The sequence below is a fragment of the Urocampus carinirostris genome, chromosome 1 (assembly GCF_059441175.1).
Source record: "Urocampus carinirostris isolate Australia breed hairy pipefish chromosome 1, RoL_Ucar_1.0, whole genome shotgun sequence".
In the NCBI taxonomy this organism is placed as follows: Eukaryota; Metazoa; Chordata; class Actinopteri; order Syngnathiformes; family Syngnathidae; genus Urocampus; species Urocampus carinirostris.
In genome coordinates, this window is record NC_142349.1 from 58,586,876 (window position 1) to 58,614,867 (window position 27,992).

The window sequence follows — 27,992 nt, forward strand, 5'->3', positions numbered from 1 at the left end:
TTTTATCTTTTAAGTATTTTATTACATGTTTCCTTGTAATGCCACGTCAAATTGCACTGAGGATTTAACACGTTTTCAACAATGACAGGACAATTTTATTATACTCTTAAGTACTGTATTTCCTTTACAAGGCAGCGTCTTGTAAGAGTTTTTAATTTGTATTTGTCAGTTGCGCTCAGTACTTATTTTGGAATATGAGGGATCATCTAAAAAGATATAATTCAGTACAATAAGGTGGCAATTATGCAAAAGCTGAATTCTTATAACTTTATCCTTTAAGTGTTTTTTTATGTGGTGATCTGCTTTGCAACAGTAAATTTTTTTGTAAACATTGTACACTACTTGGGGGCGGCAGTAGCTCAGGAGGTAGAGCGCTCGTCTTGGGATCAAGGGATCCCAGTTCGAATCCCGGCTCGTCCGTGTTACATGTCGAAGTGTCCTTGGGTAAGACACTGAACCCCTAATACCCCCAATAAGCAGGTTAGCGCCTTACATGGCTGCAAGGCCGCTATTGGGAAATGTGGAGCACATTGTAAAGCGCTTTGGGAAGTCATTGACTTGAAAAGCGCTATATAAATGCAGATCATTTCATTTCATTTCATTTACTTTATAATAAATGACAACAAAGACAATTATATTGTATTCTATTCAAAAAAGTTTGTTTTCATAGTTAAGCCCAGGCCTTGGTGTAAGGTTTTGTTGCGTAAATATTAAATGCAAGAATTTACTCACATTTCATTCGAAGACCAAAACACAATCCACATAAAATTGTTTTCCACCTCCTCTGTTACAATGGATATTTTATTGGGATAGCTTCACAGAATAAACGGCTGACGAAAGCCACTTCCACAAGATATGATAAAGGCTAGGAAAAAAAAGTCTTGCAGGGTTTTTCCATCAAGACGGATGGATTACATTGCGGAGATGGAATACATATTAGTTAATCTTTTTCATACTTTTTTATTTTATTGAATTTCTTCCCATCTTAACGGAACTGAAGAGGACTGACTCGCAGACCAATGACATCCTTGCCGATCTCAGTCACCTAAAAAGTAAAGTGGGATGATTAACGGATTCCAAAATTGCACAGTGTACTTTCCGTTCATTTTACCTGAGTAACCCTGCACACCTGGCCCTTGTACGAGGGACAGTAGCAGGCCCCGGACAAGGGGCACTTCTCAACAGGACGTCCGCGATAGAGCGGGACGAAAGAAGCGGCGCACAGGTCGAACGGGTTGTGAGGGTCGTAGTTCAGCTGGTGAGCGTCCGTTAGATTCTTCTCGCACGCCGCCATAATCTTGCGTGTCTGTGTGGGTCATGAAAATGAAAAGATTATACCGAAAACTTGGGTGATGGGATGTTTAAAATGCTCTGGATAAGCTTAAGGAGAGTTTTGGTGGGATGAGGCATGCAAATGCAAACTTGGTCCACCTGCTGCGCGACGTCAGGCTTGGGGCCGAGCTCGAGCAGGCGGCGCGCAAAGCCGGTGGCAGTCTTAAAGTTACGCAGCTTAAAGAAGAGGTTGAGAGCTGTGCGCAACACCAGCACCATGTGGACGGGCTGGAGGTTGCAGTGGGTGAAGTAGGCCGCCATCTGGAAAAAACATGACATTATAGCACATGAAAAAAAAAAAAAAACAATTGTCCAAAAGTAACATTGAGAGACTAAAGCTTAACTTTATCAATCAATTGATCTATACTTACTTTGTAATAAGTATAAATCTATTGTTATGAGCACAATAACACTGACGTATAGATGATACAGAAAGTATATATGATTGTTGGTGTGAAAATATGTCACTTCTAAACATTATACAAGTATTCCAATACATGTGCCTTTGCTCCAAAAACCATATCCCCTCATTCTAATAAAGGGGCACTAGCTCAGCTCTACATATTAATTGATATAATACATAAAAATCAATAGACCAAGGCTGACAAAAAGAGAGGAAACTACAAGGCAAAAGTAAAGTTTGGCCAAGGTTTTTTGTAGCGGCGCACGAGTAGCAAATTTATCGCAGTAATGACTTGTTAAAACATTCAAAAAAAAAATCAAAATATGTGGACGACTGATTACTGCTGAGCATGCCAATGCCTGGAGCACATTATGAGGAGGTATAGGAGACGCTGCCAAATTGTGCTACCACTTCTGTAGAAAATCAAAATCTATTCTATAGAGCAGGGGTCGGAAACCTATGGCTCGCGAGCCATTTATGGCTTTTTTGCATGAGTACGTATGGCTCGGAGATACAATTGTGCTCAAGCAAATTTAACCTGTAGCCTTCCAAATCTAATCGGCGCGGAGTGTAGTCAATTGCTGCACATAGCTGACATAGCACTAGTATTGAGAATGGTTCGGTAAAGTATACAAAGAGCATACTCCCTACAACAGTTTATAGTCAAAATGTCACAACAGCAGACCCCGATTTGGCTGTACGTGGCTAAGGAATCCTTCATATGGAAGCTTATTAGACCATTTAGCTTTACTGTTGAGACACTCAATGTCAAAAACCCACAGAAAAACTAATCCGCCAGAAATGCCAGCCAAGAACACAGGGCAATTCGATTGGATGAGCGGTAGGGGTAGGCGGAGCTATGCACACAGCGCACTTCTGTATGCCCAGTGCCGTCTGCACCAAAGGTAAATACGTCAGTATCCTCGTTTGCGGTATTATGTGACATATTTACTAAAGAACTCTGCTTGCATCTTGTTTTGAAACCATTATTTATTACCAAAATGAGCCTCAATGATCTTAAGTTGCTGTGGTAGGTAGACAAGTATAAAATGGTATATTTGATGATATGGGACACAAGCTCTGGTATTATTCCTTCATTAATTTGATCAAATCATTCAACATCACGGAGTGAAATAAAATACGCTGAAAAATTAGATTTTGTCTGGAGAGTGATTTAGGCGGTTTTGCTGAAATTTGTCTTAAAATATATGGTAGGCTCTTGAAAAAAAAAGAAAAATGTATATATGTTTTTTACTATTATGGCCAAAAAGGTTCCAGACCCCTGCTATAGAGGAACATAATTTTCTAACGAGTGTTGGCTGATTGAATGTTAAAGCCTGGTGCCAAATGATTAATTATTAGATGTTTTTTTTCCCCCTATCAGGCCGCTAACTGTGACGTCATATTTTGCGATAATATTCGGACTGATAATCATCGTGCATACCTAGAAATACTCATTATAAAAATGCAGGGTTGGGTAGGGTTACTTTAACTTGATTACTTTCAATTACTTTTGGATTACTCCAATACCAAATATGCTAATAAAAGACAGAAGAAACTAAATATGAATACAATTACTAAATTTTGTGCAGGCTTGGGGAGTAACGGAATACATGGAACGGCAAAAATGATGTTGGCAAGCTGTTTATATTTGTTTTCATTTTGTTTCTGTCGCATTTTATGTTAGTTTTGCCGAAGATCAAAGAGATCAAAGCCAGGAGAGAAAGCTTACCACGTGTTGTGAGTCAGAATTTTATTCATATTTAGTTTCTTTTGTCTTTTATTAGCATATTTGGTATTGGAGTAATCCAAAAGTAATTGAAAGTAATCAAGTTAAAGTAACCCTACCCAACCCTGTAAAAATGCTACAAGAAATGCCCTAACCTCACAAAGTCTCTTCTGCTGGTCCAGTGTATCTTTGGGAAGCTTCTTCCGCTCTGTCTCCATGGTCAGACCCACGATGTACTCCTTGCAAATGGTGATTAACTGCTGAGCCTGCAACAAAGGTAAGATCACAATTAACTAATGCACCATTGTGTTTAGTAAATATCAAGTGATCCTCTGCAGTGTTTTGGGCTTTAATTGCACTCTTGTGGAACATAATAATTAAGAAGTTAACTTACTAAAGCTTTTTAACATATTTCCAAAGTATTGTATTTATGCATCTGTGAAATTAACCCCAAAATAATATCGGATTCATTGGCAGGAAAACATTTGAATATTTATGATTCTATTTCTTCACCCTTGACCGTTAGAAGCGGAAACAAAGAACCGTAGTTACATGTGTAACATTCATTTGACTACTCCAATTTACCCCTAATTTTATGAAGTTAAAAAAATTCAGAAAATAAATTTGTTTATTGTTTAACAGAAATGAGCAAATTCATGAATTGTCTTTATATATTTTACATATACAGACGCCCCCCTACTTACGAACATTCGAATTACAATAAACGGTACATACGAATATTTTTTTCGAGATGTTGCTGTAAGTTAGATTTTGTATTGTGCAACTTTTTCCAAGTACAGGACATTACGGTGGTGCTTCTTTCTGCCGCTACCGGCGTGTGATGTTTTGAGAAGTCACCCAGCATCTACCGGCTTCCTCTTCCTGTCACAGCCCCAGTTCGAGTGTAAGCATTCCATACTGTACCTCCAGTGCGCCAAGAACTTTGACATTTTTATAGTTTAATATCTCGTGCATTCATTCAATATGGTTGGTGTGAAGTGTAAAGAAGACTCGAGCCGTTTTATTTGAAATGAAAGTGGAATAAGAGAGCTTGATACGGTTGAGAAAATTGTTGGATCGCTTTTTTTCGGCCACTTTCTGCCACGGAGGAGGAAGTCGCCCAACTCTTGAAGCCCATCTTCCACAAATAAGTTAAACTTCACTTTATAGAGCATATTTTAATAAATGTTTATTTCTTAGTACAAAACAATACAGGTTACTTATACAAGCCTTAAACATACTTATATAAACCTTAAACACACTTATTTGAACCTTAAACATACATCCCATACAAAACTTACGAACAAATTCAACTTACGAACAATCTTCCGGAACCCATCTCGTTCGTAGGTAGAGGAACATCTGTGTGTGTATTGTTATATAATTTATTTTGTTGTTGTTGCAGACAATAAATTTTTACTGCGTTTTCATAAAATTATCTAAAATATTTTTAGTTTTTAAAGCAGAGCTGCGGCTATCCAATATTTTAAGTATTATATGCCGGAGCCAAAAAGGGTTGTGTGTATTATAAAATCGTTTGTACCATTAAAATACAACCCAAAAATAAAAATCAAATAATATCAATCTATCACACATGGGTACAGTTTTCCCTAAGATATACCGTATTTTGTACTGAATTGCAGTTTTTTTTTCATAGTTCTGCTGGGGGCGCGACTTAAACTGTTGTATGACGTTTGTGAAATTAGTAACACGTTATTATATCATTGAGTTTTATATTATTATTACCGGTAAAGCATTTCAAGTGTTATTTTCACACTTAACCACAAAAGGTCACTCTAGGCGTATGTTGACAATTTTAACATTGCCGTGCTGTGTCGGATTTTATCACATGCATTTCCCCCTAGAAATGCGAATTATGGTTTTCCTTCTTAATTATGCATTCTTTCACTGGTGCGACTTATACTCCAGATTTTTATTTCAATAAAAAAACTAATTGATAAGCAAGAGAAATGTGAGCACTTTTTAATATATCATGACCACAGCCTCGTCGTCGGCTTACCTCAGCAATCTCCTGTTTGTTGTCGACAACCAGCAGCGGCACAGAAAGCAAGATGGCTCGGAATCGCTCCACGGCCTCCTCGAAGCGACCGGAGGTGGTCAATTGGTAACACTGCTGGAGACGGCTGATCAGGTCGGCCAGACGAAGGCCCACGGCTGGCAGCCCCTGTTTGGCCCCGCAGTCCTTCCAGTTCCTCTGGGGGTTACCCCGCAGACACGGAAGGGAGGGCAGGGCCAGGTAGCAGGTGCGGCCCCTGGTCAGAGTCTGCATGAAGAGCGGCTTGTACGGGTCAAAGTTGACCACTCCGACTTGGTCGTGGAGCAGCTGCGGAGGGAAATTTTAGAATAAGACTTTAATAGCATTGTTACATCTTAAAAATAGATGTAAGGTAGACGGAGACATACTCTCATGGCGGTCTCGAAGGAGCCTGCAAGGATGTGGTCCACAGGCAGCTGCGAGTTGTTGCACCACATCTGTGTGGGACTTATTCCTTTAGTCGGCGGCACAAAGAAGCCGTCCTCTGTCGAGCCACCAGCTGGCAAGTCCTAAAGTTGTAGCACAGGGGTCACCAACCTTTTTGAAACCAAGAGCTACTTTTTGTTACAGATTAACACAAAAGTCTACCAGTTTGATTAATACGAAAACTCATCATGTTATTACCATGTTCTAAGCATGTTATTACTGTGTTGAAAATATTAATAGGAGGGTTAAAACAGGCTGAGGCAACCACCAAAACATGCCAGTTAGGAACCAAATTTCCTAGAAAATAACAATCACCCATGACTGGTGAGCTATTTTTAGAACGAATTCGCCAGTTACTCAGGTTATATAAAGCATAATGTACTTAAAAAAGTGTTCCACAATACAGGTTACTTATACAATATTTTATGGGGTCATCTCTTTAAAAGAAAACCTATGGTTTTTTAGCATCTTGTGTAAAATAAAGATTGTAGTTAATTAAAGGAAAAATATCAGATTTTATTTCAAAAATTTTGTTGTTTGCAATTTTTAAGCTGTTATAAATTGTATAAAAGTAATACGTTGTTTTTGTCTTCAATTAAGCCCCAAAATAGCCCGCGATAGGAGAAATACATGAAGTTGTCACCTTTATTTGTGATTTTTACCATTTTTAGAGAATGAAACACCAATACATTAAAACCTAGTAATATAACCAAAACATTGTTGGAGAAAAAAAACTGTGTATACTGCAGCTGTTTTTTTAAATACCTACTCTCTCAATGACTGTTTAGCCAAGCAGATTGCAGAAGAAAATGCAAATCAGTGAATAAGCAAGACTGTTAAATGTGATATTTGTTTTTAGCTGTATTTGGTAGTTGAGATATACAGAAAAATGGGGCAAAGAAAATAAATGTTATCTTGTTTTTGCTCCTTTACATTCATCCATTTTTCAAACAATGTTTTAATGCAGTCGACTGAGCATTTTCCTACCAGTTCTGGTGGTAGGTCCAAGTCCTCTTCCACCTCCCAACCCCCTCCCTCCTCTTTGGCTCCTCCATCTTCACCAAAGCCATCTTGGGCATCCATGAAGCCATCTGAGGAACACACCATTACTAATCACTGTTTGTTACTGAGGGAAGGTGAAAAACACAACAGACAAGGTCTGAAAATGGACACTCCCAGTACAGCCTTTCTTACCATCATCAAGCTGTAGCTCAGCATCGTCTCCCCAGCCCTCTGCTCCGGAGGCGTCCATGTCCAAGTCTGCAGCCATTTGACCTGCTTTCCCTAAAAAACATCCGAAGTTGCTAAATAATACGCAACATCTGCCAAATTACGTTTTCTGGCATTACCCTTGGCTGCAATGGCTCCCTCGAAGAAACCCTTGGAGACTGTGAGCAGAGGCCAGTTGGTGTCTAGAGGATTGATGGGTGGTGGTGGTTGCAAGAGCTGGGCATTGGGATCTACATCTGGTAACTACAAATGGGAGAAAGTTTTACATGCAAAAGATTGTGATGTGACAAATTTAGGTGGAGAAGAAACATACAGTCTCCTTTTCGGGATCAAATGTCTCTTTGAGGGCTTCTGCTTCTTCATCCAGTCCGTGTGTGGCAGCAGTTAGGTAAGCCAGAGATTCTACAAAAGAACAACAACTGTATTTAGCCCACGGCTAAGCCGGGAGTCAGACACCTGCGTCTCTACAGCTGATGTGGGTCTTTAAGAGGACCCCTATTTTTTTTTTAATGTTTGAAAATGGTTAAAGATGGGAGAGGGAAAGGAAATATTGTTGTAAACAAATACGACACAAACATTATTAACGTTTTTTAAAGCTGTAAAAATGTTTAGAATATTAAATTACTACTTTTAGTTGGAATACCATTTTTGCTCTGAACTAAAAATGTGATTAGTTTTCTTTGTGGGTTCAGACATTTAAGTTTTGGTTATTTTCATCAGTCATTTTCCCCAAAATAAAAAAAATTGGGCAATTAATCTGTTTAGTTATGATTTCAATTAAATATATACACTTAAATCAAATAAATAAAAATAAACTTAATTAAACTAAAATCAGTAATTGTATTTTTTTAATTGAACAAAAACAGAAATAAGAATATAATAAAAAAACAATATTATATATTCAAATGTATTTTTATCAAGTTTAAGCACATTGTAAAGCACTTTGGGAAGTCATTGACTTGAAAAGCGCTATATAAATGCAGATCATTTCATTTCATAAACAAAATTGACACAACCGAACAATTTTAATTTCAAGTTATACCCCCCTCCCTTTTATTTGATTTTTTTTTACAAAAAACATCCTGTGAAGAAAGTTTAGACAATAACAGAATGTAAATAGGTTTAGATTTAATATTTACATGAATAGTTTGTGCCCAAAAAACGTGCTAATTGTAGCTTGTGCCTAACCACAATCAAGCCTTTAATAAACATTGTAAACAAGTCTTAAAAACCACTCAATTCAGGTTCTGAAGACTGAGTAAATATTTGAATAATCAGCACAGAATCCTAAATTCTTCTCAAAATATCACAAATTAGCAAAATCTAAAATTGCTGGTTTTCAAAATCAATTGTATTCAGTACAAAGCTATGATTTACTTAATCATCTAACCAGAATACTTTTTTCAATTAAACATTCAAACTATTTACAATATTTAAAAAAATTTAAAAATCTAACAACATTGATCACTAGTTCAGTCAAATGTGACTGATTTTTGTGTTCACTCACTTTGCCCACAGTTCTTCAGGATCCGGACTCTCTCGCTGACATCACCCAAATAGAGTGCTGCCTGATAGTGGCCGCTCATATCCTTCCTAATCTCAGCTGGCCAAAGAATAAACCTTTTAGTGGCAAAAATTATCACACGACTGTTAAATGGTCCTTGCGTACCGATTTTCATCATCTTTCGTAATTTGGCAAGGTTTCCGGTGATGAGGTAAAGGAAGGTGAGCTTGTCAAAGTTCTTGGTTCTCTGATAGCACATCTCCACAACCTGGTGGTGGCCCTGCAGAAGCGCCGCCTCGCCCAAACGCTCCCAGCAGCTGCGCTCGTCCAGCGCTTTTGCTGCCTCCAGCGCCACCTTTAGCAAGAACAAAGAGACACAGGCAATGAACTCGCAGCTTTTTACTGAGGACGGGACTAACTGGATTTGTGATGTTACCTCGATGTTTCCGCACTCCAGAGCAAGGCTGAAGCGAGTTTTTTCATCTTTGACAAAGTGTAGCGCCACCTCAGGGTAGCCTTTCTTCTGAAGGTAAGCAATGATAGACTGGCCCACCAGCTTGGCGTTACGGACCATGTGAAGAACCTGAAAGTGTTTACATATCTTAATAAAGGGTTTGTATACATTTTTCATGGCCAAATTCAAGCATTTTTAAGGACTTTCAAAGCCAACCTTTCTCCGGTACCATTAAAAGAAAAAAAGGTGCGAATCATGTTTTTTTACAGTCACAAATATATCTGAAATCTACATATTGTGTGTGCATTTATCAAAACATATGATTGTTAGAACCTGAGTATATTGCAAAGATATTGAGTATTGTGATATTGTGTTTAAAGCAAATCTATCCCCCTACAGTTATCGGGTAGAAATTATATGTAGCTTATATTTTTAGTTGCAGGAAGTTCTTTCCATTATGATTTGACACAGGAAAAAATGATTCCTTAATTTTTTGCACCGCCCATAGTAAATGTCCATAATTGATACGTAATCCTTGCACGAATACACATTTCACAGTGCCCTGTTTAGGTGTAGCATGCACCTGTCCTCTTGGGCGCAACCCATAGGCGGCATTGACAATTCATGTGACAATGCTGTACAAACAAAAGCCAGGTGCAGTTAATCACGAAAAGAGAAATGCGGAGGCAAAACAAAGCCACCATCGAGCAGTATTGGTGTCATTTTAAGTAGACTTAATGATAAACATGGCAACAATTTCAATCCATTACAAGAACTTTGGCCAAAACTCGAGTACTATTCAACCCTTGAAAACACATAATTAAAATTCACGTGTTTTCACGGATTTCAAGAACCTGTAAGAACCTTCTTAATACAACACTTCTGTAAAGTCAAGAAGTTAAAACACACCTCGTCATATTTGCGGTTGACCAGAGCCAGTTTAAAGCGGTATTCGGTGGGGTCGATGGTGAGGACACGTGGTCGGCACTCCCTGTCCAGGCAGTAGACGTTGTTGCCTCGCATACGGGTCACGTATATGGGCAGGTCCAGTGTCCTGATGATGCCGTGATCACTAAATAGAAAAATGTATGTCAAGAAGTGTTCCAAACCTGATATTTGGTCGAATTTAAGTTGGAAGTCCACATTTTTCAATGTGGAAATGTTAGGAATGTTTTTTTTAATTAGTGGAAGGAGCTAAAAGAAAAAAAACGCAACACGTAGCATTTTCAGGCAATTAAAATATTTAAATCCTTCACTGCCATTGACAATATTATTTTCTTAACGTTGGTTGTGAATGTAATGTAAATTTCAAACAGTATTTACAAAAGAAGCATGCATTTATTCAGTTGTAGTCGTAGATACTTCGAAACATTTGGCAGTGTTAGTATCTCACTATCTTAAGATTGTTAGCTAATCTCTGGGGCCTATACTATTTTGTTACAGATGGCCCTGAACTGGATTTAGCCAAAATTTGTCTGTAACCGAGACGCATTTGCAAATAGCATCGGTTTCATGGCTAGCTTTCGTTTAAGCTGCTACCATCAATTTTGAGATTGATGGGCAATAAATAGCAGCTAATGTCAATGTGCCAGACATTACTAATGCTAATAATAGTATAGTGGAAGCGGCCACATTCCACTTATTCTAGCGTGTTTGCATTCTAGCCTGAAGTTGAAGCATTCAAATTTTTCTTTAAAAAAGATTTGAATTAAACTAAAAATGACGTTTTAAGATGTTTTGTTTAAGTAAAACATGAGTGGAAACTGGTCAAAAATGTGCTTTTTGCAATAAAGACATTTCTTTTGGTAAACCCTGAAAAGAAAATAATCCTAAATATGATAACTAGTTGCTAGAAAATGTTTTCAGCAAAGAAATTTAGATTGTAATGTTTTAAAGAATGCTGATATAATATTAATGCTGAAAATTACCAAAAGTGCATTTACGGTTTCATACTAGAGTTAAAAAAAAAAAAAAAACAAAAAAAAAAAGAACAACCTTGCGACAATACCATTTGTTTGGGTGTTTGCACTTTATACATTTCAGCCAAAAGGTTACGCATTTTAGATTTCGCCCCCAAATTGTTATTTTTGTGCATCCCTTTTAATCATAATTTTTGTTTTCTCTTTTATTAATGGGTGTACGGTTATCATAACTTAAAAGGATTTTAAAGAGAAAAATCTGACCCGTGCAGTCAACTCCAAGCTTGGTAGTAAGTTGTGTGTTTGTATAAGGCGATTTCAATAGAGAAGGGCGCATTCAATAAACTATAATACTATATACCGCTAGCAAGTGAACTCTAAGGATGTGCACATACCCCGAAGTGAGGGCATATTTAATGTGGTTGGAGGTGGTGTAAATGAACACGCCGCTCTCATCCCAAGCGCCGCTCTTCACTCTGATGTTTTCGTGAATGTTGCAGAGGCTCTCCAACTTGCGGTTGCAAATCATAATGGCTGATGGCAAACCAAGCGGAAGAACAATTTGGCATCTTGTCACGCCCACTAAAATCAGATTTAAGGCGGCAGCCCTTACCGTGCTTAGCCAGCAGCGCCACGTGGCTGGTGTCCGAGCTCCACACCACGTACTTGACCTTAGAGATCTTGACGGTAGCCAGTGAGCGCTTCTGCTGCACGTCAAAGAGCGTCACGCCATCTGCATCGCGCAACAGGAGCGAGCCAGTGCCAGCATAGAAGATCTCTTCGCAGCTCGGCACTTGGACTTTTTTCACAATCTCGTTCTTTAGGTTCTTGATCAGAAGCTGTGGAATATGAGGAGCAGATGAGAATAAGCCAGCACATTACATTGTGGCAGTTTATTTTCTTCACGTTTGTGTGCTATTGTTAATTTAACTTTTTCAATATATGTAAATTATAGTGCAGTTCAATGCATTTAATGAGGTAGTCTTTATTGGCTTATTTATTTTCTTTATACATTCAAAAGTGGTAGTCTTCTTTTTATATGATTATTTTTCTACATATTTTTTTCCCAATTTGACATTTTTTATTTGCCATTATGTTTTATAGGTGTAATGAATAAAATGAATTCAAGCCTTTATTAAATGTTTTTCCTTTTATTTCGTTCTGAGTTATATATTTTTTTTTAAAACCAAAATGATATAGGGTATTTTCCTGGGTATCGATATTGTGTTTGAAACGTCACGATTGTGACAACCACTGTTCATCACACATTATGAATGGTGTAAAACTCTACATTAGAATTTCTACATTCATTGTTTCCAAATTGAAAACATTAAATATGTCAACATATAGCCGCTGGGGAAATGTGTTTTGGATCCTGAAAAACAAATCAAGAGAAGTGTTTATTATTCAGTACTTACAGAGTGCATACGGTCAAGGACAGCAAATCTGTTCCTCGCCACCCACACAGCTGTCAAGCCAGAGGACCTCTTGCCTTCGGGTGCTGAGAAAGAAAGACCAACAATGATTTCTTGATTCGGGAGGGGAGTCACTCATTGTCCCATTTGCGTACCATCTGGATTCTGTGAGTCACTCTCTTTGGGGATTGAGTACAGATCGTAAGTGCTGTTCTCCAGGTTTGTCGCCCTCTAAAAGATGAAATAAGATGTCTGAGTACAGTTCCCATAACTGAATACACAAATTCCTAACACGGAGAATAATAACTGCTGTGTTTTATGTAGTTGTCTAAAGAGAGAAGCAAAAAAGATAACCATGGAAACAAAGCTACTTAAGAAATATGAAGAAGGCACATACATTGTTCCCCTTCCTAAAGAATACTGTATAGACGTAACAAATTGACGATTGGGACAATTATTAAGAATAACGAGGCAATTGGAGCAGGAAAGTATCCCAAGATCATGCCAATCTAATATTAATCCACTCTTTCCTTCTCTGCACCCACCTACAACTCCTCTGTACCGCTTGCATTACATCAGACCAATGTAATTAAAACTATTTTTCCTCTACAAGTTTATCATGTCATTTAATCATATACACAAACAACATACAATTACTACTTCCTATATATTATCTAGTTAATGTTTGATATGTATAAAGAGTTCTATTGTTTTTACCTAAGGTACCGGGGGTTTGTAACACATCAGCTATTTACCATAGGTTTATATACCTTGCTATGAAACAGTTTCATGTTTTTATCCACACCTCCAAATGGATTAGTGTCATATCATAATAAAATTACTTTTCTCTTGGGCAGGGTAGCCATCTACGAGCTACGTGACTCACAGTGCAAAGTAGCACAGCATTCTCTGCGGGGTTGTAGGACATGCTAAATACGGGAAACTTGGAGCCGCTGGAAAAAAAAAAAAAACATGGTCAATTTTGTTTGCAAATTATGAAACTGACTAATGAAGGCCCAAAGGCGTTTTTTAAAAAATAATATAGCCAAGTATGCATTAGTGCAAGGGTCTCCAACATGGTGCCCCCCCAAGGCCAACTGAGGTGCCCGCGGACCTGTTCTTAAAGGAGCTTGCCAGTGCTCGTTCATTGTCATTTTGGAAAATTATTCTTTTAGTGGTGTACAGAGTCTATTTAACTCCATCTCCATTAATTAACCTGGTAATAACATAGTAAAAACATAGTAATAGCATACGTTGTCATTTTATAAATGTATACATAAATGGGTGCCACTTGCGCTAATTAGTAACAAGAAGTAGCTTTCTGCTTGAAAAAAGGTTGGAGACCCTTGCATTAGAGACATTCTAAACTATAGCAACTTTTCCTATCATTACCTGCGCAGCTGCATAACAGCCGTGTCCTTGCTGCTATTGAAGTCCAACTGGCGCAGGAAACGCTCCTTGACATAGTACAGCATGTTGCCGTGGACAGCGTATGCCGGTCGCTCGCGCTCCAGCTTGAACACGATCATGCCGCTGTCATGGCCTGGAGGAAAATGACAAACAACGGGTGGAAAAAAAAGCTTACATTTTGTGCTAAACTCTTGAGCCACAAATAATGAGTCTGAGTCACTTTGAGAGAGCAACTTTGTAATGTAAATTTAGGTTACATTAAAGCGCAACTTCATAAGAGAAATATTAAATAACAAATCAAGCGGTGTTTCCAATTTAGTTTCTAATTTTTACTAGCAGTGTGTAATACTTTGTGGCTCTCCTAGTGGTACAAAAAAAATTCATTCAGGAAAATAAAAACATTGATTTGGATATTAGGCAACAATATATGAGTTATCATACCAATGTAAATTTTTATTTAAAAAATAAAAAATAAAAATCATAGGTTGAGAAATGTGTACTTCTTTCTACATTGTGGAATGCCTACCCAGAGATCGCCCCAATGATTCTCTGGCATCTTGCTGCTACACTGTGTTCTAGGCACTGGTCTTTGTTCGCAATTATTCAACAGATCCATTAATAGTCAAATACTACACACTGGGGCTTGAATTAAATGTTTTAAATGACAAAATTGTACATTTGCTCAAAATAAGGTTGTGTGACGCCACTCTACATACCTGCGGCAAAGAGGTTGAGGTTGGGATGCGCACCCAGCACCCAGAAGCGGTCGTGGTCCCTTCGGAAAGTCTGCACACCGGTCCTTTTGGACATGTCCCACACCCGAATGCTTTTGTCTTCAGAGTTGGACAAGATCAACTCCTGGCGAGGGTGGAATACGGCGCAGGATACATTATTGTAGTGCCCACGGCATGTGTCGAGTTCCCACGCCTTGGACTCTAAAGAAGGGAAACATGTTTTAATGTTGGCCACTCATGTCAACCCATACCAAGGAAATGAAATTGATTATTATCATCATCATCATCATCTCCAAATATGGGCATTTTTATACAATTCTATTCTTACCATTCATCCTCCAAATCTTGACCTGCCTGTCATCCGCACCAGACACAATGAGAGGCATGCTGGGATGAAAAGTGGCCCAGTTCACACCTCGGTCATGACCCTAAAGGAAAAAGAGGGCTTTCAGCACGAGTCCTACTGGTGATGAAAAGCATCAGTATTTAAATCTGTTCACAGATTGTATAAATTAAGGTACTTCTTTTTATTAGCATTGAAATAAACTGAACTTGGGGGTGCTAATTCTCGAGACAGGGATTATTAAAAAAAATACAGTTCAGCACCTGGGGTTTCACATTTAAATGATTTTCCAACCTCAAAGTTCAGCAATTAAAAAAAAATGCTTAGCTACACTGGTGCAGAATTATCATTTGAAAGAGTTTGAGATACATGTAATTTTTTTTTGCAGTTTTTTTCCAAACAATTAAGTACGAGCACTTGTGTGCCTTGAGTCCTTGCTGCAAGGTACGTTGTGTAATATTTGGCCACTATTGTTTAATGCAAATGAATACCAGTGCCAAGTGAGTGTAACAGCAAGATGGCTGACAAACAGGGCAGCGACTATTAGGTAGGGATTCTGCTATGTAAATAAAATACAAGTTGCTTAACCTATGAATATTGATTAAAAAATGATATAGTTCATGTGTTTTAGCCTATTATTGAAATTAATGTTTCTTTTTACTGATGAGTGTTTTTGTAATACTAGGAGGCATTAAATATTACATACTGACAACCAATTCTTAATCATTACAAAAAAGTGAGGCATCAAGTAGATGTATGGTCTTGCAGTTGTCATCAGTGCTTAAGTAATTATGTATTTTAGCAATCTGCTAAAGCGGTATAACGGGTAAAGTGTTTGTTAACTCATTTTCTTGAGAGGTGACGTTTGAGTTTACAATCCAAAAAAACCCACATAGTAATTTAAAAAAAAGGGTAAAAATCAGGTAGTCAAGTCCTGTTTATTTGTATAGCCCTCAATCACAAGGAGTCTCAAAGGGCTGCACGGACCACAGATAATTGCAAGTACAAATAGTTTTCCCTACGCTGGCAGCTATTTTAGATTATTTTATCTGCTTTTATTGGAGAAATGTTGTAAAATAAATACAGCTTAGACAAAAATAGGTAAACATGTATTAATAAAAAAAGAATTAACAAAGAGGAAACCAAAAGCTACTGCTCCTCAAATAATGACTGTTATGCAAGACAAATTAATGAGAACAACTTAGAAAATGAAACTGAAGCAGATAATTCAATTTTCTAAACGTTTTCCAGAATGTCTTGAGAATTTGTTCTATTAACAAAAGTGTTCCTCAGTTAAAAAAGTTTTAAATACTTCAGTTTAAATCATAAATAGTGTTTGGACGAACACATGTATCCCAGGTAGGTTTAATTCAAGTACCATGCCTCATACAGGAGCCTCAATGAAAAATCTGATTGCAAATTAAATTTGTATCCACACACTTTGTTCTATATTCATTTTACCAAGGCCAATGAGCATCCCGGAAACGGTTTAGTCACAATAGGGCTCCTAAATTATTAAAGCAACATACGCGCAAAATCTTGGCTATACCTCAAGCACATGCTTGACGACGGCATCAGACGCGCCGAACAGGTCGACGCCAGAGATACCGCGAACCTCAGTTTCCACGGCTCCGGGTGACAAATTCTTCTTTCTCAGACCTGCAACGGACAATCAGCATTGCGGGTTTCGCGGCGTGGCGATTGGCGGACATATTATTTAGGAGGGAAGAATATAGTCAACAGAACAATCAAATACAACAATGATTTAAAAAGTAAAACACAACAAGCAGCGACAGCTAAGTTTTGACCAACTGCTGGACCAGCGGACACGCACTCAGGATGGAATCATCACAAACGTTCGCTCTCCCAAGCAAGGGGTCTTATTGGAATAGCAACGATTGGGTTGAACGGCAGAGCTGACATTGATGCTGGTTCCCGCCTGAACAAATAAGGTGGTGAGCGTCTGGTTCAGCAGTAAGAAAATGAACAGAAAATGGGATGAAACTAAGAACCTGTGTGCCAATGTAGATGTTTCCAGGGAGGGCAGTGAATAAATGGGCATGTAGGGAGGGAGTGTGTTGTCGTTTGTAAAGACGTGCTCTGATGGGGCTTCACTTGTGAAGACTAGGTTATTTTACTTGAATGCTCATGCATGGTTATTAGTTACAACATAGCATAAAAGTAACTTTCAATATTACAAGAATATCAATTTTCCTTTGTGTTAGCTTAATGCAAATGTCATGCACAAAACATGCTAAATAAATCCCTGAAAATGTCAAATTGTACCAAGTGCAGAAATGCAAGTAGAGTAGTCCCAGATGCTGTTTATTTGCAAATGAGGGTTCGTATCAGAAATTAAAAATGTGCAGTATTCTATCATTCAAGTGTGAGTGGACAGTAAGACAATGTCAGTGCAAGTGATTTAAAGTTAGCTCTCAAGCAAATGAATGGCATGAAAGAGGAGAGATCGATTAGTTCACACACAAAAAGAAGCAATCAGCAAAGACACAAAGAAACATGCAAATGCACACAAAAACCTCCTGTAAAGACAAAAATGCCTTTAGTGGGAAGAGGCGTTTGCGCGTTAAGCCCGCAGAGTTTGTCCTACAGACATCAGAGAAAGAGGATAGCTTGGGATGACAATACGACATCCAGAGCCACCCTAGTTCTCACAGGAAGTGAACACGATGTGAATAACAAAGGTTTTTCTCATTTTGGAAAAAATTACATTTTCTAACAAACAGGAATCGCGGTCCTAAGCTATTTTTTGGTTACTGATAAGTAAATACTACCAGTTTGACATGCATTTCTAAAATAACTAAGTACCAGTTTGACATGCATTTCTAAAATAACTTGGTGTTATTACTATGTTGTTACTATTATCTTGGTAGCAGGTTGTAATAATTAGACGTTGGGTTAAAATAGGCTGTTAACTACTAAATTAACTGCCTTGTATGAGGGCACAAAGTAATTCACATATATAAATTACTGTATAAGCTAATTTTAAAATACTGTTTGAAGAATTGGTAGTGTATTTAAATATACTGATCATGTCAATAGGTTCTCATGCCAGTTAGAAATCAAATTTCCAAGAAAATCACAATGACCCATCACTGGTGAGATATTATCAGATCCTGTTTGAAGTTACTCATCTGTTCTTATGGGACCCCTCTTCTACTACTCCAAAGTCTGTTTTTTTTTTTCTCCACTTGCATTAAAATTCCATTTTTTATTTTCTGTATTGACATTTTATTGTATTTTCCACCTGATCTTTTTGAATATATGTCCATTTTTAATTTTTACACATTTTACCTGGATCTTCATATACAGAAGCAATTATCTTCAATAAGGTATTGCATACTTTTGCAAATGATTTATGCCTAGAGGTATGATATTTTATTTCTAAAATCTGTGTAGTAGAAATGTAAAAATAATTTAACAAAATAAGCCAAAACATGCTTAAATGAATACTACTCATCTAAAATAAAGCTCAGCCTCCCCAACCCAATAAAATCAGTTTCTTTTATTTTCAACATCTAGAATTTACTTGCATTATCATTAAAAACATGTTATTGACCATATTGTGTTCACTTCCAAGACCCACTTAACACCTCCCAACCTTCCTACGTTGTCCCTTCAAAACCCTCACCGGAGATATCCCACACTCGCACAGTCTGATCCAGGCTGGCTGACACCACCAGATCCTCCGAGGGGTGGAACTGGGCACACATGACGTAGTGGTTGTGACCAGTCAGAACACTAAAGACACGGAAAGAAGCAACTGTGAGGGTGAAGATTTTACATTTGAACACCATTGTTTTGTATCGGATATATTACCAGACACAAGTCCTTGACTGCCAGTTCCAGATACGAATGGTTTGGTCATCAGATGCACTCAGAATCCAGGGGTACTCCTAGAAAAGTAGGATATGAATGTTGATACTTTTTCAATGTTCTTGTGAAAATATATTAAGTAGCTTCCCTGAAGCTACTTACACACATTTACAAATAGAAAGTGACTTTTCTGTACATTCTTGACAATAAATTTAAAAAATGATGCTTTTAAAACCCACATGGTGGAAGAAGGTAGTCCTGATGTAGTCCAAGTGTCCAAGCAAGGTGAAGAGGCAGCGTCTCAGCTTGTAATTCCAAACCTTGTCAAATAAAGAAATGGGATGATAAGAAAAGCATTTCAAAAAAGGAGAACAAGCGATTTTGGAGTTTTAAAAAAAGCCTATACTCAAAGTAAAAACAACCACAGGGCTACCTTGATTTTGTAATCGTCTCCTCCAGATACAAACAGGGGCTGCTGCTTGTGGAAATCAATGCCTCGAACGGGACCTTTTGGCGAACACAGCTAAGTAAGTTAGATCCAAATACAACAGCAGGCTTAATTGATTAAGTCCATCTAGAAAAATTAAGTTCACTTGTTTTTGTTTCCTTAGCTTACTTTTGTACAATTATACTGCTAATGTAATTAAACTATCCCGTAAAATACCTACAATTTAGGCCAGTCTACAACCACAAGTGTATAAAATATACATATTTCAATATTTCTTTTTATCTTTTTTGCATTATCTTACATGTTTATCCTGGATTACCACATTTAAACACACTGTAAACAATGTTGTAATTAATAAAGACAATCTTCTAGATAAGATTTTTTTTTTTAATCTGTGCTAGGTTTGCAATTTGTTGCCTCCAAAGACAATCAATCTCTCCAAATGTTTCTTGCAAAATCCTCCATACCAACAAAACCTTGATTATTTTTTTTTTTTACCATCATGCTCGTCGAATTTGTCAATGAGTGTGCACATGCGATAGTCCCACAGCTGGATGACACCATTGTGTAAGCTTGCAAGAACCCACGGCCTCTTGGGATGGAAGCTTAGGCCTGAAATGATAATGATATTGTTAATTTATTAAAATAATAACAAAGACAAGAAGGGATTCAATGCTTTGAAGTAAGTCAGTCAGGGGCTAGGGCCCAGAGAAACCACACCAATGCACGGGGAGAACATGCAAACTCCACACAGGTAGCTGTAACTAAACCCAGGATCTCTGTACTATGAGGCAGATGTGATAACGTCACATACTACATTAAAGTGTGATTTTTATACATGAGTATTTATACATCATTCTACATCTTTATGAATATAATGCTGGTGAGATACAAGCTTTCCTGAAAAAAGTGAACTTTCCATTTGGGCAAGAACAGATTAATGTCTTTACCATTATTTCTTATGGGAAAAAGAAATCTTAGACCTCGACCTTAAATTTGGAACGTATAGTACGAATTCTGAGGCACCGCTGTACCAGAAATGTCATTTTAAAAGCAATGAACATACTCCCAGAAATTACAAGATACACTAATTCAGTTCAATAATCAACGATTAATTCTGCAATTAGAGGCGTGATTCAGTACTTTATTTTATCCGACAGGTCGAGTAAATTAGCTTAGCTTTAGCAAGGCGGTGCTTACCTTTTACACGGGCCGACTTTGTTTCGAATTTAGTCAACATGACCAACAAAAAAACAGCTCAATTTGCTCTTCAAATGTGTTACTGGTACAAGCTGTTCTTCTGCAGGAGTGTAAAGAAGGAACAAATGTACTGTCATAAATCTTAAGATATGCGGCGGTGGTTCATTTAAAATGGAGCTCTTCACTTCCTGACACGTCTGCTGTTTTGTCTTCCGGGTTTTTTCAATAAAGGTTTGTCAAACAGTGAACATTTGACGCACAAATCTCCACCGTGGCTTGAATATGGAAACCCGAAAAGCCCAAAAACTACGAGTAAAAAGACTATATTTTTGATAGTTTGGAAGAACTGATTTAAATAAGTATAAACATTAAAATGTGAAATCAACAGTAATAATCCAGGATTTTACTGTAAGTATTTTACAATCATACATAAAAATGTCATACTACTAATGATCATTAATCTCGGATGATTTTAACAAAAAAAAACACATTAATTGAATTGAATGTGTTTATTGTCATTATAAATTATTATGAAATATCTATATTTTCTCTTATCTCTAATCCAGGCTTTTATTATTGTGTAGGTATTTTACGATTATGTTAAAAAATGTTATACTATGAATCTCCACAATTCTAGTTTTGAAAAACTGCACGTAATTACTTTGTTTTTCACCATTATCTCAAAGTGTATTCTAGTTCTGAAAATGGATCACCAGTGATGGGGCATTGTGACTTTCTAAGAAATTCGATGTCTAATAGCATGATCTGTGTTGTTTTCCCAAATTATTTTTGAAACTAGAAAAAAATGTAAATATGTAGTTCGCTCAGTGCCCTTATTTTAGTTGAAGGGGAATTACCTCATGTGCGGTCCCTTTTCAAGGTTTCTTTGTTTTCGTCATGCTGAGGTTTTGAGTTTTTCCTTGCCCTCATGTAGGTTTTAGATCAGGAGATTGTGTAATTGTTGTCTGTACATCCCTTTTGGACTTCTTGTGATTGAGGGGTATACAAATAAACATGTTGACTTGGTTACTGAGTCAATTTAAACCCTACTACTAATAATTACAACCTGTCAATCACTCATAACATAGTAAAAGAATAAGCTGTTGTTTTAACAATGCATATCAAATTGGCACATTGCACTAATCAATAACAGAAAAGTAGCTCCAAGATTTAAAAAGGTGGTGACCCGTACTTTAAAAGGACAAATAGATATAGCCAGTTCATCTTCTTTATATCTTTCTTTAATTAAGTATGCATATTTACAAAAAAATAGGTCAAAATAACCGTGAATTGGTGACAAGACAAAGGACTTAAATCAACGCAACATTATTTCTGCTTTTTCCACACTACATTTAAAGCAGTTTTCCCTGTTCTCACGAGACACATCTTTGTAATTTTCACTTAAACAAAGTGCTCAGGCTTTTTGTTAATGCACCTCTTAAGTGAGAATGTTTAAACCATCCACTCAAACAAACATCTATCTTCACGATGGGGGAAAAAAAAAGACACACAACACATTCTCACGGGAAGCACTTTTGCCAGGCAACCTTATTCTGGAATAATCATTTCGAGCACTTTATACCAGGAGGACTGTGGGAATAAATTATATATATATATATATATATATATATATATATATTTTTTTTTTTTTATTTTTTTTTCTCCAAATAATGATTAATATCGAGCCATTGTTTATTATTACACTGCACAATACACATGATGAGGACATAGACACATAGGTTAACTCTGGTCACATAAAGGTCAAATTGACCCATCTTAACCGTTTTTTTATTGCTAGTCAAAAAGACTTGCTTTTTTTAACCACCTTTTGAGACTCATTGCCAACCTCTGGTTACAGTTCACATCAAATTTAACAGGAGAAAGAACTGATAAAAAAAAAAAATTGAAAATACTAATTTCATGTTCTGTAGTATCTAAACTTGACATGTATAAATCCCGATTACGAGTATATTTTCTAAATGCAATTATCCCTTTGTAGTTAGTTGTACTCGTATTGGGTGGAAATAGTCCAAACAAAATTAACTTTCCTACCCAAAACTCTTTTTTTATACATTAAGTATATGGTATTGGTTACAGTATTAGTAAGTATGTGTATTCTATTTCAGACTTTTTAATGCTCTTCCCCCTGAGATCCGATCTGCAACCTCAGTGGAAATGTTTAAATCTAAACTTAAAACTCACTTCTACTCCATTGCATATGAATAATAACCTACTCTTCTTGTCGGCTGAAAAATAGTCTGTGTAACATAGTGTACTAATCTGTGAAGCCCTTAGAGACTTATTGTGATTAAGGGCTATACAAATAAAAATGACTTGACTTGACTTTACAGTACCTGTCCATTTGTAATTCTGTTGTTCCAATTAATATTTAAACAAATATATATTTAAACAAAATGTAGATCATTTTTTTTCCCCATAATTATATCCTTTTTTTCTGGTAAAATTGATCTGAAACGATAAAAAAAATATTGCATCAATATTTAAATAGGTAACCGAGTGTATTGTTCTTTTTACACACCTGGGTTTAACATACCTGTATTTTATAAAATAATTTGATATTTTCTCTAAGTTGACAGAAAGCTTATAATTGCACAAATACAAATTTGGAAAACAATTACTGTTTCTTGGTATTATACACAGTAGATTGTTTTGCACTAACGTAAAATATAAATGGAGAAAAATGATCCTTAATGAGCATGATCTATGAGTAAACTAAAAATAAACTCAAATGTTAAGTACCGATAATAGTGATAATAGTTTTTTCTGGCTCTTGTTGTTAGGACTTTTTGATAATTAGTGTAAGACCACTGACATAAAAGTAGGGTCAAAGACAGGTTTGCAGAATCATATTTCTGCATTAGGGAAATTAGCTAAAATCAAAGTGCTAGATTGTAAAAAAAAACAAAAACAAAAAAAAACCCCCCAAAAAAAACAAAAAAACAAGAACAAGAACAACGCAAAGATGTATTCGAGCATGGGATTTTTCAACCTCATCGACATCTGCTTGCGTGTTTGGGACGGGAAGGCGAGTTTTTGTGACGGGAAGGTCACAATGCCGCCACTCAACTCCTGGAGGGCGTGGCCCCTTTCTGTAGCTGGGGTGGATCTGCCGTCTCCTCACATGATGGAGCATTGGTCGGCAGCCCCGGCACCCCCCAAGCCGCCCGGGAGGTTGAGGGAATCCATGTCAAAGTTGAAGCCAGGAGGCTAAAAAAGGGAGAAAAACAACCTGTCAACTGAATATTGAGCTTTGTATGGATTATCATTTAGTTGCATGCTGCCTTCAGGGGAAGTCTGAATGTACAGTGTTTTCTTTTACAGAAGAAAATTGACTTTTTAAAAACTATTACCAGTACTTAGAGTTTCCCCTAAGATTTAAACTTTTTGCAATAACTTTTCGAAGACTCTTTTTTCCTCTCAAAAGGGGATTTTAAAACGTGTTTCCCTTTTTTCCACACAAAGAGTTCTCTCACAAAGAATGGCTTTTTCAAAACAGGATTTCATAAAGTTGTGCATTTGCTGACTTTTTAGCCCCCTAAAACAAACAAAAATCAATGTTAGAAAAAAATAGACTCTTAAAACAATTTACTGTAGGTTAAATATCTACATATGGGCATATTAATAGTCTAATTTGTAATAGTCTGTGCAACCCTATGAGACTTCATGTGATCAAGGGCTATGCAAATAAACATGACTTGACTTGACATTTCGATACACCTAACACCCACCTGATTAAACTATTTTCCAAAATAATAGTGTCTTGTGAGCTTGGCAACATCCAGGCCCAGTAGATCTTGGCTTCATGACGTTTTCACTTTTCTGTGTGGAATAAGATGTTTTTTTTCGGCCCTTTTTACCGTATTTTCTACACTATACATCAACTAAAAAAATAGTCCACATACCCAAAAACCTTAAGATGTTAGTTCATACAACGAGTTACATCTCAAAAGATGCTTGTCTGCTGTTGATAGACATCATATAAGATGCTGGTTTGCTATTGGATTGTCTCACAGTTTCGTGAAACTGTTGATATGCTATTGGCTGAACTCTCTCCCACAATGCCTTTAAATTGTTTCACTTCAGAATCTTGTGCGTTTTGTAAAGACTATAAGTCAGCGATCTAATATCTTATTTTTTGTACGAATTAATTTGTAATTGCTCCCAAAGCTTGCAGTGATGCTTTGGGGAGAAGCAAAAACATGATAACCATTGAAACAAATATACAGATTATCAGGAAACACAAAAAGGTACAAAATCACTTTGTTGCATGGTCACAACCGACTGATGATCTGGCCCATTATTAAGGAGACATAGACCAAGGAAATATTCTAAAGCACATGACAATATTCCCAAGTGGGGTAAGTACTTTACTACAGCCAGGTTCTTTTTCTACCCTGAACTCCTCCCCCATTTAAAAAAAACTGCCAACTGACTTAAATGTCAATCGATCATGGACTTACAGCGTCTCCCGCAAGCTCTTTAGGTGGCTGTCCAAGTTCCTGCAGCTATGAGGTAGAACAGGGAGGTACAAGTAAATAATAATACAAAGAACTGAGAGGAATGTATTGAAATGAGTCTTCTTACCTTCTGCATAAGTTCCATGATGCCTTCAAAGACCTTGTCACTATCTTCATCCTTTTCAAAGTGCTGGCAAATTTCTCCCATGACTTTAGCCTGCTCCTCGTATCGTTTGATGTCTTCTGAACTCAGACTGGATCTATTAGCATTTAACCACTCTGGATACTGAGGACAAATGGGTTTTGTCATGTCAGCATTTAAACATCAGCGATACTTTGCATTGACCAGGCTTACAAACCTTAGTGGTGATCTCCTTGAGGGATGGGTAGAGCACCTCCTTGGAAAGTAGATTCTGCATGATGGATTGCATAATAGGAAGGATGTTGGCGTCGTCAGCTCCGCCTTTACTGCTCTCTCCGCCCTCGTCTAAACCCAAACCTTCCAGGGCCTTCACAAGATCGTCTCCAGCCAGGCCAGAAGACTGCGGGAAAAGAAGCTCTGTAAATTTTCTAAGCGGATATGGTAAAAGAAAGAAGTCTACCTGCAAATTATCTGCATTCTTTGCAAGGCCACGCAGGGTATCTTTGAGGCAAGAGGTGAATTCTTGCTGGGAAGCAGTGTCAGTTCCTAGTTCCAAAATATACTTTATTACTAGGGGTTTATATATGTACATTATTTACGAAAAAATCCAACTCGCCAACTTTGCCGGCTGCCTCAGAGAGTTTCTGGAAGTGCTGTAGCAGATCGGGCTCCTCTTGGGCGAGCTCCGTCATGGCTTTCTCCCATTCCTGCTGGGCTTGCGCTGCCATGTCTCCCTCAAAGAGAGTTTCAAAAAGCTTGCAGTCTTCAAGCAGTGGTGGCTGTAGTTGTAGGGAAACGTGCAAGAACGTTTTTACTTTTTTAAAATACTTACTTTTATATTTTTAAAAAGTACACAAATATTAGCTGACTTGCACTGGCTCTCTGGTTGTTCTATCTGTTAGTAATATATAATAGTTTGCATGGTCTAGGCCCCTCTTATCTTTCTGATATAGTTGTGCAATTTATTTGTGCTCAGAGCCTCTAATCAGAAAATGCTGGACTACTTAATAAATCCATAGTTATTAAGAAATCTTCAGCGTAAAGAGTGTTCCTCATTCGTTCCCCAGTGTCATGGAATAACTTCATTATGTTTAATTCAGTCCATCTTAACATATTGTCTGTGTGCAGAGGTCCAGGGATTAATTCCAGCAGCCTCCCTGTGCCTGTGTGGGTTTTCCTCCCACATTTCAAAGACATGCAATTAAGGATGATTGGCCAGTCCAAAATGTCCCTACGTATGACTGAGTGAGAGTGTTGTATCTGTGTACCACACAACTGGCTGGCAACCAGTTCAAGGTGTTCCCTGCCCACTGCCCAAAGATAGCAGGGATGGGCTCTAGCACCTCACGCCACCCTACTGAGAATGGTGCTGAAAATGGATGGATGGAAGGAAGACTTATTTTCATACTATTACCTTTATCATATTTTGAACTGTGGAATTTTATCTTTTAAATATTGTTGTACCACCAGGATGGCACTTTTTAATTTCATTGGGCATTTACCAATGTTACAATGACAATAAATTCCATTTCATTATATCTTTGTTATGTACACATTTCATTAATTATTATTGTTTGGTTATGTTTTAATGATAATAATAATAGATAATCGTCATGCTCAGGTTTTCAAGTTTTTCTTGCTGTCATGCAGGTTTGTAATGAGGGGATGTTGTAACTTCAATAACTGTCCCTATTAGCCTTTTGGAACTATGTGTTTAAGGGCTGAACAAATAAACGTGACTTGACTTAAAATAAACAAAGATGGTATAACCTTTTCTGCTCCATTGCTGGTCGAGGAGGTTGGAGCACTGGCTTCTGGAGCCGCAGACTGCTTGTCAAAATCATCCAGTGCACCTAATATAAAAACAGAGGCTTTAAAATCTTTTATCAAAAACACCAAATAATAGGAGTCATGTGTTGTAGAGAAGAGCGATACATAATGATGAGCGATCGCGTCTGGTTGGACTCAATATAAAGAACATGATAACATTTTTGACAGTAAATGTTTCACTTTAGTTTGACAACTTCAACGAGAATAGGTTCCGAGATATAACGAGCGCCAATTCCCACAGTCAAGAATAAAACCGAATCCCTAGATCCTCATTTTATTAAACTGCACATTTATTGTATTATTCCTAACGTACTGTCAAGTAACTCGTCCAGTTCAGCGTCGCAGCCACCTTCAGACTCTCCAGCAGCGGACGCCATGACAGACTCTCCTCCACTCTCCTGCAGCTTGTCCCACAAGAGGTACGTAGTATAGACAAAAGTCGCGTGAATATGACGTCAACAATGGCGTGGAGCGCACTCTTTCGGTGAATAAGGGGAAACGTGTTTAAGACCGAGTGACTAAAACTAAAAAATACATTTGTGCATTAAAATAATAGAAAAATCATACGTAATATAAATGTGATTGTTTACTGATATTGGGCAGCACGGCGGCGCAGTGGTTAGCGCGTGTGCGGCACAGTTCTGAGGTCATGAGATCGAACCCCCTGTATGGAGTTTGCATGTTCTCCCCGTGCTTGTGTGGGTTTCCTCTGGGCACTCCGGTTTCCTCCCACATTCCAAAAACATGCATGTCAGGTGAATTGGCCGGTCCAAATTGTCCCTAGGTGTGAAGGAGCGAGTGTGTTGTCTGCCTTTGTGTGCCCTGCAACTGGCTGGCAACCAGCACCCCCGTGACCCTACTGAGGATAAGCGGTGCAGATAATGGATGGATGGATGGATGGATATACTGACGTTGTTTTTTTGGGATGAGCCATGGTAAAAACACCACAAACAAACAGATAGGCAAAGTAAAATAAGAGTATAAAAAAATAATAAATATAGTAAAATAAGTCCGATCCAACCTAAATTAAAGATAAAATAGAGAGAATTGAGCGAATAAAATAACAAACCAATCAAATAGAAAGATCCAATGCAACAACACCCCC

General features: G+C 37.5%; 2 protein-coding genes across 2 annotated transcripts; both read right to left on the reverse strand.

The window, feature by feature from the left end:
* Positions 1–783: 783 nt before the first annotated feature.
* copa (COPI coat complex subunit alpha) lies at positions 784–20,647 on the reverse strand. The gene is made up of 29 exons (XM_088346730.1): positions 20,438–20,647; positions 19,736–19,849; positions 19,223–19,296; positions 19,029–19,109; positions 18,793–18,869; positions 18,605–18,714; positions 16,505–16,614; positions 14,941–15,040; positions 14,595–14,813; positions 13,861–14,011; positions 13,355–13,421; positions 12,624–12,699; positions 12,472–12,554; positions 11,667–11,892; positions 11,449–11,587; positions 10,044–10,206; positions 9,117–9,263; positions 8,846–9,035; positions 8,684–8,779; positions 7,490–7,578; positions 7,296–7,419; positions 7,141–7,230; positions 6,934–7,037; positions 5,889–6,029; positions 5,485–5,808; positions 3,620–3,730; positions 1,432–1,593; positions 1,112–1,306; positions 784–1,045 (listed from the first exon to the last, which is right to left on the reverse strand). Exons 1-29 carry the CDS (start codon positions 20,475–20,477, stop codon positions 986–988), a joined length of 3,663 nt encoding a protein of 1,220 aa, XP_088202856.1. The 5' UTR covers positions 20,478–20,647; the 3' UTR covers positions 784–985.
* Positions 20,648–21,662: 1,015 nt separating this feature from the next.
* Positions 21,663–27,320, reverse strand: pex19 (peroxisomal biogenesis factor 19). Its single transcript, XM_088346743.1, has 8 exons — positions 27,201–27,320; positions 26,828–26,910; positions 25,674–25,836; positions 25,518–25,603; positions 25,275–25,457; positions 25,043–25,201; positions 24,919–24,963; positions 21,663–23,665 (listed from the first exon to the last, which is right to left on the reverse strand). The coding sequence occupies exons 1-8, from the start codon at positions 27,262–27,264 to the stop codon at positions 23,576–23,578; spliced, it is 873 nt and encodes a 290-aa protein (XP_088202869.1). The 5' UTR covers positions 27,265–27,320; the 3' UTR covers positions 21,663–23,575.
* Positions 27,321–27,992: the final 672 nt, after the last annotated feature.